This window comes from Podarcis erhardii, assembly GCF_964252035.2.
Source record: "Podarcis erhardii genome assembly, chromosome: 10".
Lineage (NCBI taxonomy): Eukaryota > Metazoa > Chordata > Lepidosauria > Squamata > Lacertidae > Podarcis > Podarcis erhardii.
Window position 1 is genome coordinate 34,975,653 of NC_138500.1, and position 15,074 is coordinate 34,990,726.

Sequence of the window (15,074 nt, forward strand, 5' to 3'; positions counted from 1 at the left end):
GCTCCAGCATGTTCTCTGCACCACAGCAACAGCAGTTAAAACTGCAGTACTAGGATCTTCAGCAGCAATTGCAATCACTTATGCAATAACTGAGTGCTGCATTTTATTTATTTAAAATATTTGTATACTACAATTTCATTTTTTTAAAAAACCCATATATAAATATAAATATATAAAACAATAATTGACTATTATGGAAAATAGTTTAAAAGTCCAGATGACAAAAAGTCCTAGTGCTGTTGTGGTGCCCTGCCTCTTTGCCTCTGAGGAGTGGAGAGGGTGCCATTTACCTCCTCCTTGTGACATATGCCAGTGCTACAGTGGGAAATGAATTAGCATTTAGGAGTAGAAAGGTTTTGTGAATTTCATGTCTTTCAGTTTCCAAACTTAAATTCAGTTCATGTTTCTGCAGCAGATTGCGGATTTATTTTATTTTTTAAATCCTCATGAAAACCTGCATTTTAGCTCAATTTTCTCCTAATAAACACTTTTTTTGTATGAAGTTTTGACTAATGTACACATTTTTGTGAGCTATTTCTCCTAAAATAACACATTTTTGCTTGTTATTTTTGTGAATATATTCATACACTTTACCCAATATATGCAATATTGTAAACCCAGTTTGGAAAACTGCATTGCAAAATTTGGGTAAGTGCAAATTTCAGAGGATGGCTGTGTTATGGTTCTCATATTGCTTCAGAAACCACAATTTTAATAGATTCATTTGCAAATGCAATTAAATCTCTTCCCCATCCTGAGCACCCTCATCACTTTTCAAATTGATTGACCAAAGAGGTGAGGTTGTGATTTCCCTCCCCATTAAAGCATTGGGATGCATATGGATGTTTAAATCTACAAGCCTACTTACCTGGAGAGGCTAATAAGCAGTAAAATCTGTTGCTGTCCCACACTTACCAATTTTATTTTTTCCTTCTTCGTATTTCACTCTCTGTAAAATATGATGAACAATTCTACTTCTTGTAGCGTTGTTGAAGAACGTGTCTTTGTTGTGGATGATGAAGCTATTTTTGAAAACAAGCACAAGCAAGATAGTTATTGCTCATGACAATACAAGGAGGTGTCACTGACATCTCTGACAAATCAGCAGTAGAATGTAATAAAAGAATTAATTGAACCACAATATGAAATTTCTGCTAAGGTGGGTTATTTGAAGGACACTGTATATGAAAAAATCTTTTTTTATATATAATAACATGAGCTTGTGGTAACAGGGCCAGCCCAAGACATTTTGGCACCTGAGGTAAACCACAAAATGCCGCACCAGGGAAAAAGGAATGAGAGCTAGATAAGGAACAAGGGCTGGGGGATAAATGTATACACAGTTTCTGCTGCCACTATGAATCCTGCTGCCTGGGGCAGCTGTGTCACGGGTGGGCCGGTCCTGTGGAGTTTAATCTCAATAGAAGTAAATAAGCTTCAGTAAAGCAGACTTCACAAGTTGGTAGATCGAACTGGACCTCTGCCTGTCCAAGGCTGTGGTCAAATGCAACAATTATGGAATTTAATGAGTTGCATTATTCCAGGTCAAGCTACCTTTCCATTTTGCCCAGTATTGCCCACTCAGACTGGCAACAACTCTGGCAGAGAGAACTGTCCCATCATCTGTTGCTACCTGTGGAGATGCTAGGGACTGAATCTGGGACCTTCTGCTCAGACAGTAGCCACATGAAAATTATGAATCCTACCAAAAATCTTGGGGTTAGGGTACAACCTCACTTCCTGGGTGTCATGGAGGACTCTCAGATGACTGGTGCAACATAAACAATGTTTATGCAAGGGATACAGTGAAACATCCAAAAGTCAGATAATGTATTTTGAATGACAGGGGATTTATTTTAATTGCACTCGATTTTAAAAATGAAGCAATAACATTGCACATTTCCTTGTTACTAAGCACTTCCTAAGAAATGAGTAAAACTGGAAACTTGGAAATTTAAAAATGTTCTTTCAGTGGCTTAACAAGGCAGAATAAAGGCAACGCACCAAACTGTCATCTAAAGAATAGCCTTGAACTAACAGGACTGCAGCTGAAAGCCAGCCAGCCAATTAATTTCTTTTGATACATTCTCTGTTGGAAACTTTCCAGGTTGCAAACTTTAGCTTGAGGCCAAATGTAATGTTACCCTTTCATAAAAGTCGAAATGTTACCCTTTCATAAAAGTCGACGCAACAACTCCTTGATTCACAGGAAGGTCTCCAGATGGACAAGAGTAGATTTTGGCTTGTATTGCAAGGTCATTAAGGGTCCTGATGACAGGCCATTCACACAACTAACAATTGCATACATGGTTTTTAAAAGGTAAATCTGAAGTTCCCCCACTCCCGCAATACAAATAGCAGGCACATGGGGCCCAATCTGGATCAAAGTAAAGGTGCCTGCAATTTACTTTTAAAAATCACTCACACTGTTGTGTAGGAAGCATTATGTCTTGTTTAGCCTGAAGAGGTGAGCCTTGAGACAAGCAATTTAAAAATACACAGATCCCAGTCTCATGCACTGGCCACCTATTTGTAAGGAAACCTTTCCCCTTATAATTCCCATTGAAGGATCTAATGTCATCTGCAATAAATGTACCACAAATTCTACTAGGAAACAAAACATACCACCTTCTTTTTCTGTTATTAATTATTCGCATTCCGAAAGTCACATACACTCCTAAAACTTCCAGGGATAAAGTAATTAAAAACTCAATCTAGTGTTAGAATTGTTTTTTGTCCCTTCATTACTATATATAGACATAGAATTATTGAGTTGGAAGGGACCCCCGGGGTCATCTGCCCCAACTCCTTGGGATGCAGGAATCTCAATCCAACTTCTGCTTAAAAACCTCCAAGGAAGGAGAGTCCATCACTTTCCAAGGGAGTCCATTTTACTGTGAAACAGCTCTTGCAGTCAGAAAGTTCTTCCTAATGTTTTCAGCTATATGATGATGATAATTATTAACATAATATGGAAGGACTGTATTGGGGAAAATTATCATTCAGATTAAGGAGTGAGATGAGAATTTGGGGTTGGGGTGGGAGAGAGAGAATCCATGCAGAAAAGCTCAACATCAAGATTTTCAGAAAATTCCATCCATATCAAAAGAATTCCATATAAACATTATCTGTTCATGTAAACGGACTTTGTGCATATACAACACGAAGACAGATTGATTTTTAAATGCTAAGAGTTACATTAAGTTTGTGTCTTAAATAGTTGGTTTAGGGATGCAGTAGAAAATACAGATTTTGACTGTGATGCAAACCCAGATGGGCGGGGTGTAAATAATAAAATTATTCTTATTCTCATGCTTATTCTTATCCGAACTTTAAAAGCATCCTCAAGTCTGCTGCTGTTTTAATTATTTTTATGCCATTTTACTGTTTTTATAATTGCATAGGAATTGTTGTTATGTTTCTACACAGTTAAGAGCACATTTCATGCAGAAAAGCAGGACAAAATGAAATGAATTAAACAAAAATAATAAACTATTTGAAGCTGTGGTGCATTCATGTAACACATCAATACCCCTTTTAATTTGTCAACTAGTAAATGAAGTCTTGAGGAAATGATGAAATGGCTGCAATGGCTGCTTACCCCTTTCTAGGGGGCCCAGTGGTTGTGGCCCCTTGTGTTCGGCCATCCTACCTGGCAGCAGAGTGCACACGCAGCCAGCCGTTCGGGAATTCCCACGGCTGGGCCGAGAGGTGAACTGCCTGCCTCAACCCAAGGTCAAATGGGTCCATCAGAGGCCCCTACCACAGGGCTGTGCCTCACCCGATCAGCCAAAGGAAATGATGCAAAGGGCTGCAACTGCAGCATTTGAGCAGAATTTCAAGCAGTTCAGTAGGGGTCCATCCTTACTAATATGCTGCTATCCCCAAAATAAAGTGTAGCAGTATTAGCTCATCTCAAAATTTGTCTTCCTTACAACACTCACTGATGGATCCTTTGCTGACTGAATGGGGCAGTGTAGCAGTCATTCTCCTCCAGGTCTGGCAGCCTTTCCTTGTCCAACCTCATTGGCTTTCTAGGTAACCATCCTCGAAACCTGCTTAATTGTTTCTCGATTCTGTAGCACGTGAAAGGCAAGACAAAAGGAGACATAAAGCTAAATGTTAAAACTGAGGTGGGTACTTTCTTTATACATACAATCATACTCGTACGGACACACAAGTTTATGGGGAAGTTACATACAATGATTTTTCAGAAAGTACTTGTATAAAGTGCTTGTTGCGTCGTGTTTTTTAATTGATCTATATGCTGTTCTGGGAATACTTTTGGTTGAAAGGAAAAGTGAAAATGCTTTAAAACAGTTTCTAGAACAGAATTGTATAAAGTACAGTAGAACCAATTAGTTTTAATTGCGTGTGATCTACAAAATCAGAGTGCTCACTATCAGACTAGCTTAGTCCTGTTTGATTCACTACAGATAGCAAAAGAGGATTCCATGTGTTATGTACTGAAGTTCTCACCCTGGGCCAGCAGGGGGATACTGTAGATAGTTTTCACTCACGTCCACATATGCAAATAAGGAATTGAAAGTGACGTTCAGTGATTGGATAGTTACAGAATGTTGCTACAGTAACGTTGTACTGGAGCTCTATATAAGCAGGCTGACTGAGCCCTTCAGTTCTGTTCTGTTCTGGCCTCTGAATAAACAAGAGCTGTTTGAAGAATCGCTGTGTCATCTGATATGTTCACCCACAACTTAACACCGTGGATCAACCTCTCAAGGCCGTAAAGCACTTATTTGCCTTGCCAAACACATTGAGAACAGAGGGGAAGGGAATAAGAGGTTCCCCTTGTGTGCTGGACCAAAGGCAGGGACACCTGTGAAATGCCTCTCTCCTTACCACCCTAAAATTTGAATCAGAGGCTCAGGTCTTTGGAGATTGCGGCAAGGAAGTGGTAACTGACTCCTGGGAATTGAAATAGAGAACTTGGGCCATGAGAATTGTTTTCTCCAAGGAATACAATTTTCTCAAAATCCTAAACCTTTATTAGCCCAGGAAGGAAGGTCTGCTTTCACGTAAAATACTACTCAGGGGACTTATTATGAACAAGCAAAATGCCAACAGAACAGTATTTCCTGTCGCTCCTGTCTCTAATGTCCTTCCTGACAGAACAGAAGCACTTGCTACAATGCCGCAAATATCAACGAAGGCCAAATAAGCTCTTGCCAATTTCATTTTTAGCTGGTTTAATCTAAATTTACACCTTAATTGCCAAAACTATACTAAGGATGCTTAAGCATGAGGATTTCAGAAACCACAGTAGAAAGCTCTGGCAGCAGAACTTTAGAGAAATTAATCGTTTTGCTTCCATTTGCCACCCACTCATGTCTCACAGAGGGTGCTCTTTTAAAAAGCTGCTCTGTCAATTTGTTTCAGCAACACTGTCCTGATACGCTGCAGAATTTATGGACTCTCTGAAGACAAATCATACACCGCAAGAGCTGGAAGCACTGCTAGCTCTTAGATTTAATAATCTCCTTTCCAACAGGTGGAAACAAACAGAAGTCAAAGACTGACAACATAATGGCAATAGAAACAAACAGGCATTGTATCCACATGGAGATTTCTTTAGGGATTCCGAATCTGGCACAAGGCCATCTGTGTCTTGTGTTTAAGGCAATATGCAAATAGCAAGTATGCGAATAGTTTCCTGATATATCTACTTTAAATAAAAAGCAGCCATAGGTGTTTTCTAGTTTGATATTTTGTTTGCATCAAAGTAAAGGCCTTTTATAGGGCAATAGGTATGGGACACGGGAAAAACAGGAAGGTAGGTCATGCATCTCCCACCCCAACCACCTCAAAACTCCTGAGTAATGTCTAGTTTGGCCAGAACTGTGACTGCACAAACTCGTTGAGTCATAAAGTCAACATAAACCAGTATGCACTGTTGGTATTGGTTCTTTTGTGGGACAATGTTCCTAGTGTCAATAAGATCTCTACAGGAAAAGGTGTTGGTGCCAGGAAGCAAATAGCTGTGATATAATAGGGCAAAAAGCACCACTGCTTCCATATGATTCATAGAATACCAATTCACTGGTAAGTTCTTTGCTGCATACATCTCCTATCGTTCTGGGAAGAAGATGCTAAAAATACCATCTTAACTTCCCGGTAAAATTGCTCTAATAAGGGCATGGTCTGAAGCCACATGAGGCAACCCCTCTTGTTGAAGGTGAGTCTGGTAAGAAACTGAACACATAAGTAAGAAAATGAATAAAGAAAAATATTCACTACATGATATGGAGATGTCACTGAAAACAGCATCCTCGTGTAGAATCGGCCCTCCAGTCCCCCACACACCAGTACCTCAGTTCTGCAATGTCAGTTCCCTGCTGATGGCACTTTTCATGTAGAGTAGGAGTGGGAAAACATTCAGCTTGGTAATGTCGCACCCTGGGCTGAGAGCTCCTATACCAGGCATAGGCAAACTCGGCCCTCCAGATGTTTTGGGATTACAACTCCCATCATCCCTAGCTAACAGGACGAGTGGTCAGGGATTATGGGAGTTGTAGTCCCAAAACATCTGGAGGGCCGAGTTTGCCTATGCCTGTCCTACACCTTATGACAGGCCTTCAACTTTCATCAACCCCAGCAGATATGGCCAGTGAATAGGGATTGCAGGCATTGTAGCCTATCATGAAGTGCCAATCAATATTCATGTGCTGAAGAACATTCAGCTAAAACATTCACTGAATAATTTAAGGAATTTAAGGAGAAGTAGGTACAAAGGGAGAATTGTGCACTCCCACATGTACATACAAACCAATTTGCCTACGTGAGCCAAAAACCCTCTGACTCAGATCCTGGGCAGCTAATGCCCATCGTGAGCAGTGCTAGGCAAGGAGTCTGACCTGAGCTTATTATATATTTCATTCAAACACTACAGGTGCCCTCATTTAGCATGGGGCTGGCTGAAGCAAGTTCTGCTGCATGACAAAGATAGCACTATGCATACTACAAAAGACAACCCATGTCAGCAGTGTCGTTTTTGGCAAATTTCCTTAAAAATATATTTTAAAAGCTCGCTTTGTGTCTAGATTTTCAGTTTTTGAAATATGGCAACCCTACTTTACCTGGAGCAAATAAACAAAATATAGTTTTGCTTTATGATATCCATATAATCCAAGGGTGAATAATGTAGTAGGATGAATAAGGCTCCAAAGAAGCTTCCACATGCCTGATCTAAACTAGGTCAGGGGCTAAGATCAAACTGTGAGCCATTTATAGGCTTCAAGTATGGTGACAAACTAGCTATTTCCATTATTAATTTTAAAACAGAAACGCAATGGCTGGGATTCAAAGAACTAGGGGCACCCATAGGTTTTGGCATGTACAGTGGATTTCTTATTTAGTCTGGGTATTGAGTTGTTATATTGCAAGCTAGTCCCAGCATTAGTAACTGTTCAAGCTTTAGTATCTATTACCTTGCCTTGATTGGTTGTTCCTAGGTAGCATATCTAATCCTGCTTGAACTAGTTATCAAAAGTAGAGACTTCTCTGTCTGGCCTTGACACTGCCACTCTGAGTTGCTGCCTTGAAGGCCTGACCACCTATTGCCTTTTCACCTCATCCATAGTCATCTCTTTTTTTCTCAGACTCTCGCTATTTTGGGATGGAATTCAATCACATACTGGCCAATTCAGGTTGCACAGTTGTAGTTGATTTGAAGGTCTTGTGCAAACCTGCTTACTCAAAAGACTGCATTTTTGCAGTAAGGAAAATAACAGGAAAATGCACTAGGAAATGTGAGATAACACTTGCTTTGAGGCAATGCCATCTAACTTCCCTGCAAACAAATAAAAATGAATACTCATACAGCTAATTTTGCCTAACCTCCCTACAAAGAAATCAGAATGAATACTAAATAAATCGGTCAAAGCCTTTTATTTTCAGGTTAGAACAGCACATAAGGCAGCCACAGGTTGCAAGGACCTGTGGGTACATGAGAAACTACATTAGCTAAGCACAAGCCAAAACACTGAACTAAAAAGTAACATGCCCCCTGCACCTTCCTTTTAAAGAATGGGGTAGGCACAGCATTTAGCATGATAGATGGGCAAGCAAATGGGAAATCCTTGTGGGCTAAATAGGTGAGGTGGAGAAAGTAGTGGGGTGCATGGCTGTCAACTTTTCCCTTTTCTTGCGAGGAATCCTATTCAGAATAAGGGAATTTCCCTTAAAAAAAGGGAAACGTTGACAGCTATGGTGGGGTCAATGCCAGTTCAGATTCAGATTTATTCCCAGCTGTAACAGGGGAAGGCAGCTGAGGGGGAAGTGTCTGGAAAAGAGGTAATGGGAGGCACTTCTGAAAGTTTGCCTAAGCCTCTATTGGGGGCAGATCTCCATGCCCTAACTTGTTGGGACCCTCCTTGGAAAGAGACATCTCTTGGGGTTTGGAATCTGTTACCCCCCCCCCCACTCCACTGGGACACTCCCCAGGGTCCTCCAGGTCTAACTCCCCAAGTTCCTCCCACTCTTCCTCCAGGTCTGAACCCCGCCCCCCAAGACACTTCCATGGGAATCATGACACTTTTATTATGTTAAAACATAGTTACTTCACACAATGTTAAAAGCATTTTGAATTGTTCTCTAAGCTAACTATTTCTCAAACCTCCCCTTGGAATGTTAGTTTGAAATCTGGAACCCAATACATCCAAGATTAATGAATATAAATATAAAATAGTCCCATTAAGGTCAAGCTATGATACATACAAGAAGTAAGTTCTGATGGTTACTGATTCGTTAATATGGAGAACAAAACCATCATTATTTACTTCCCTAATGCATATCACTGTGAAAGATTTGTGTGCTTATGGTTAACAGACTGCTCACGAGGCCTTCATTGTGAGCTTTATCTTGCACTTCGTTACATTTTCTATAGTTATTCTGCCTCCTTTTGTTTGGTTTCAAAGATTCACCCTGCTTTTATCTGCTGGTCCTTTCATCCTCTAACTGTGGGGGGAACTGCCAGATGCAAGATCCATTTGCAGAGGTACCAAGGGCATATTTTCTCACAAGGCAAAAAGCTGTGAGGCCTCCAACAACATTGGGGTTTAAAGTGCCCTAAACTCCTGAGTTCTGGACTGTCTACACACCATACATTTAAAGCACATTATTTTCCCCAAAGAATCCTGAAAGCTGTAGTTTGTTAAGGGTGCTCAGAATTATAGCTATATGAGGGGTAAACTCTTTGAGGGGGTGTGTAAATGTGATTTAAATGTATGGTGTGTATGACTGGATTGGATACCCATGCTTTTTACTCTAACGAAACATCTGTTCAATTCAATTTTCCAATTGCACAAATGGTGTCTTTGGTCCTAAGAGCCTTTCAAGTGGAACATACATGTTAGAACAAACCATGAGATGACAGTAATGCCTTGAAGCCAACAACAATTCAACTACTCACACAAAAAAATCACTGTAACTACTGTATTTGCAGAAACAACAGTAGATAATTTCACTTCCCCTTCCCCTTCTGTGGTTGAACTTTTACATCAACCATGGCCATCTAGCCTCTTCCGATGAAGGAAAAACATCACTAACCTGTTCAGGAACTTGTACCGGCGATGCAGGTAATAGATTTTTCTCCTGGAAGAACAGCAAAAATGAAGCCAGTCGAGAAGAAAACCCATCGTCAGTTACAGTATGAACTAGCAAGGAAGGAAAGGAGATTGAAGATAGAAGCCTGTAAGAGGTGGAGGAAGAAACTAAAGAGAGAGATTAACAGACAGAACCATCACAGAAACCCACAAAAGTGTCAGGTATGATGGAACTTGAGGAAACACATTTTTGTTCCCCTTACTCTTCTTTCTTCCATTTCTGTTCATGCATGAAGAGAGGGGCCTTTTTTCTTTCAAAAGGATCCTGGAAACTGATGGCAGCTTTTTGGGAGGCAAATGCAAATATAAATAAATTTAATGCAGTGATTTCAACGTCAATAACTGAATGGTTAAAGACAGCATTTGATAAACCACATGTGCTTCAAACTGGGGAACATACAGCAATTAATACTCAGGCCAGGCAAACCCTGGCACTGGGCAATTGCCATAACTTTACATGCAGCACATCTCTAGGTGGTGCTAGTGTTAGTGACAGTGATGCAGTTCTTCTCTAAGAAGTGGCATGCATGTGGTACAGAAGCATTAGTTATGTGTTTAGTAAGTGCTTTCCCCTTAGATAAAAGAGTGGGCAGACTTCAGGCTTGTGGGATCTACTTCAATTTTTACCAGAACCTCCAAGATATACCAAGTGGAGCATGGTTTAAAGGGCATATACTTAGATTTGATAAATATGAACCCAGGAATTAGTCTGGAGTACCAGAAGTAAACAGAGCTCATGGTCCTTCTACACAAAAATTCCGTTCCTGGTTACTCTGAACTATCTTCATTTCAGCAGTTATAATTTAGAGCTAGGAAGGTGGTCATTTTGTTGCTGCTCTTGGGAGTCAGAAATTCTTGCTGATCTACCCTGGCCATACCAGTAGATCCAGTTCTACTGTCTGCCCACTCTGGTATTAGTCAAATGAAATATAAGTTAGTTTTTGCATTTGTTTTATCTGTGTGAATGTGAAGCTATATTGGCTAGAATGCACATTTGATTTGAAAATGGCTCTTTCCTGATATCCATCCTGCTTTAACAATATTGTACAAATAGTACACGAGGCAAAGATGTTGGGAGTTGCAATCCAACAACATTGGGGGGGGGGAGCACAGGTGTCCTCCCCCACTGGTGTAGGGAGTGAAGTGCTTCTGCTTTTTGATAGTTCTGGTCTTTTGTCAATGAAAGGAAGTACTTATTCATAAAATATGTAATTCCCTACCATAATATGTATGGTATCCAAATGAAGGGATAATCAATTCTGGGGGTGAGAGCTGGGATTGTAACCATAGGTCCTGCCGAAATTTCATATGACCACCAGCCCTTCTACATGGAATGTAGTTTCATAGGCTCTATACAGAAGAGCCTAGCAATGTGCAAAAGCTGGGAGGAAGATCAATGAGAACACTCCCATATATCCACTCCATGCAATGGTTATCCCCACATTTGGTCATCTATACAAGGTGACTTTTATCTTTTTAAGAAGATTAGGCAAACTCATTAAGGGTATTGCCCCATGGTAACTAAGCAGAACCTCCATGTTCAGACTGGTATACTTTCAGGTAGCAGAGTTGGTGGGGTGAGGGAGCAGTAGGGTATTGCCATTACTTTTGTATCCTTTTGATATCTTGCCCAGAATTATCTGGCTGGTCATTGTTGGAAACAGAATGCTGGATCCGATAGACTTTGGTCAAATCCAGCAAGGTGATTCTTATTTGCTTAATATGCAATAATGTATTTAATTTACAAAATGCAGCACCACCAGTAATAAAGAAAATATATTGGCAGAGAAAGTTCATAATGGCTGTTTAAAGAGCCCTGGCTATGGGTGCCATGAGATGTTACCCAAAATTGAGAGCCCACCATGCTTTCAATAATGAAAGCTGTGACCACAATAAGACCCTCAAAGCAAACAGAAAGCACCTGGGCATTTTTGTTTGGAGAACCCCTTGCAAGAGAAAAGATGCAGTGTGGCAGGACAGAGCTCATGGCCATAACTCATCCATATGAAGAGCCTTTGTGATGTCACAGGAGGGGCTCAAAATTTTCAATTTTCTTTGCACAGCCTGGAAAGTGGCAAACTGCACTCACCTGGACAAGCTGCATTGTGTTTATAATCATAGTACAGTCTGACAAATTTTAGTTTTCCTTTTGTGATTTAAAATATGGATAAAAGACGACTTCGAAAGAGTGTGCCTTATCTTGAAAACTGAATCCACACTGAAATAGCTTTGATCTCTCCAACTTGTTAAGCTCTGGCGAGGGAGTTAATAGCTAAAAGAGCAGACTTTCATAACAGCTCTTGAAGGAGACATCAAGAGTTGCTTAGAATCTGGGAAAGCTGGTCACAGTTTGTGATTGCTCAGCAAATTCTGAACTCGTATTTTTCTTTCAGTGTATACACTCTGCAAATTAAGAACACCAACATTTCATTCTACAGACTTACACTAATGTAAATCTATATAGGTGAAAAAAGAGTTAGGCTGTTTGAATATGTTAATTAGTATAAGCCAAACAAACATTATTTTAAGTTTTTTTTCTCTAAGCAATCTAATATAAAGCAGGTGTAAGATTTAAAAATACATTAAAATGCATGTTTATATATATTTAAAGTTCATATATAGCCAAATATACCAAAATTTTCTTAAATGACATTTTGAAGTTAATTTGGCCATTAGTATTATACAATATTTTAGCTCTGTGGTTGTTGTTTTTTTGTAAAAGTCATGAAATCTATTTATCTTCTTCATTTGAAAACTTTTTCTTTGTAGTAGATGCTTAAGTATTAAGGTGATTTTTTCCCCCTCTAGCAAGGCAGCATACATACTGGCAGGCTACAGGTGTTGGATATGCCAGATACGTTCAACAGGCATGCACTTTTCTGTGCTGCCGTACGTACCTGGATCTTCTCGATTTTCCATTGTTTTCAAAGAAATGTCCATTTAAAAAACAGCAGGGCACGAGTATGCAGGGGGCTCCAGCATTGAAGGGGTTAAAGGGCCTAAGGACAGAACACCCCCATGAAAATAGTGGCACTGCTATATACCGCCTAAATTTAAAATTGAAACTGAGTCAAAATTGTAGCCCATTAAGAAGAAAATAACAATCATATGCATTTCACTTTCACTGTTTACATTAGCTTTAAAAAACAGAATGGCAAGCCCAAAGGTATAACTAGACTTACCTGAAAGGCATTCTTACATTCATAAGTTCTGCATATTTTCCCAGTACTTCCCAAGGGGCATGCAGCTTCACAAAGATGATATCGCTGTTTGATAAAGATGACTGCAACAGAAAATGGGTTAAATGAAGACTTGGCCACAGAAATAATAAAGATCAGGCACGCACAGGCACGCACGCACACACACACACTTAGAGTGTTCCTAAATTAAAATACATTCAGGTAGAGATAAGGACATAGGCTGCAATCACAACCTCACTTACCTGATCATAAGCCCCACAAAATTCAAGAGGACTTACTGCTGATTAGACATGACAGGAATGTGTGATGTTATTCATACAAGAAAGTACACCACATGATATTTCAGGACATCACACACAATAAGGCCAACAAATGAGGACTGCTTGACATGAACTGGGAGTATGGAAAAAGCCTTTGTTGGCACCACTGATAAAAGAGTAAAATAAAAATGTCATGAAAAACAAGTGGAAAAACTGCATTTCTTGCAATTACTGTGCCTAATACTTACAAGTGGCACAGTGGCAGTATGTGTTCATATGAGGGCTGTAATAAAATGGGTGGGGCAGGGAAGCATTGCTCAATGAAATGTTCTCATGATTCTTAGCCATGCTATTTGCTATTGTCAAGAGAATACTGGATCTGCAAGAAATTGGTAGTGGCCGCTGTGCACTGGAAGAGCACACAAAATCTGTGCGTAAGATCTGAGGTTCAGTTCCTGGCAAGGATCTCAGATGCTGCCACCAGTCAGAGAAAATACCACAGATTCACGTGTTCTGCAGTCTCATATATTCAGTTGCTGTTGAAGTTGTTCGAATGTTTATAATGACAGGTACCTTGAAAATGGGGGCGGGGCTATTGCTCCCTTTGCTAATAGGGAAATCAACTTTTTCTTTTCCTGTGCATCTAAATTGAAGCCTTTCTTAATGTGAGAATTTCTATGTCTGCATGACACTGAATGAGTTATAAAAGTGACTGTATCACAGAAGACAATAAACAATGAGCTGCTCAATCTTCTGTTATCTATGCTTTGGTAAACTCTAGGTTAGATTACTGCAATGTGTTATACATAAGGCTGGCTCTGAAGATGGTTTGGAAACTTCAGCTGGTGCAGAATTCGGCAAGATGGTTTGAGCATATTACAACAATCTGGCCCTGACTGCACTGGCTGCAAATTAGTTTCTGGGCCTAATTCAGAGTGCTAGTTTTGACCTATAAAGCCTTAAACAGCTCAGGACCACAATACCTCAAAACCCGCCTCTTTCTATATGAACCAACGCAGACTCCATGACCATCATCTGAGGCCCTTCCTTGTGTGCCTCCTCTATGAGGGGTCTGGGGAGTGGCAACATGAGAATGGGCCTTTTCTGTGGTGGCTCCCTGTTTCTGGAATGCTCTCCCCAGGGAAGTTCGTCTGGCGCCTTCATTACACATCTTTAGGTGTCAAGTAAAAACATTCCTCTTCAACCAGGCCTTTGACTGATTAATATTCTACAACCTTTTAAATGTGTTTGTGTTTGGGGGGTGTTATTGTTTTGTTTTTGTTTTAACTATTTATTTTGTGTTGTTATCCTGTATTTTTATCATGTGAACTGCCTTGAGATCTTCTTATGAAGGGTGGTATATAAATCAAGCAAACAAACAAACATAGTATAGATGTGATGCAACTGTTTTCCTTATATGAATATGAAGACAAGTAAATGCATTGCCCTCACAATGCAGGGGAGAAGCCGCATTATTTCTTCAAGATGTGTAGAATAAGATCATCTCATTGTAACACTATGTTCTTCTTCACCATGTACACTACGAAGGATCAAAGGATTCTAAAATCCAGCCAACAACAATATCTTCAGCAGAAAGGAATCCAGATAAATATATTTTACAAGCTTGCTCAAGTTCCTTGCTGTCTTTAGCATTTTAAAGGTCAAGCAGCTTAGAGTGAATAAAGAAAGTTACGAAGAACTTTTGCAACTTTCTTAAGAACTACAGTGGTACCTCAGGTTACATATGCTTCAGGTTACAGACGCTTCAGGTTACAGACTCCGCTAACCCAGAAATAGTACCTTGGGTTAAGAACTTTGCTTCAGCATGAGAACAGAAACGCAGCAGTGGGAGGCCCCATTAGCTAAAGTGGTACCTCAGGTTAAGAACAGTTTCAGGTTAAGAATGGACCTTCGGAATAAATTAAGTTCTTAACCTGAGGTACCACTGAATATATTTCTTCATAAATGAATGTCTAATTCAAATGAAAGAAAAT

General features: G+C 39.9%; 1 protein-coding gene across 2 annotated transcripts in view; it reads right to left on the minus strand.

Annotated features, from left to right (window-relative positions):
- Positions 1-15,074, minus strand: part of ANO4 (anoctamin 4) — a 154,451-nt gene that overhangs the window by 41,960 nt on the left and 97,417 nt on the right. For both annotated transcript variants that reach the window (XM_081878227.1, XM_081878228.1), the window contains 5 exons: positions 12,803-12,903; positions 12,518-12,619; positions 9,565-9,609; positions 3,945-4,076; positions 916-1,022 (listed from right to left, as the gene is read on the minus strand). In XM_081878227.1, the coding sequence (XP_081734353.1) occupies positions 916-1,022; positions 3,945-4,076; positions 9,565-9,609; positions 12,518-12,619; positions 12,803-12,903 (487 nt within the window). The remainder of the gene's footprint in view (positions 1-915; positions 1,023-3,944; positions 4,077-9,564; positions 9,610-12,517; positions 12,620-12,802; positions 12,904-15,074) is intronic.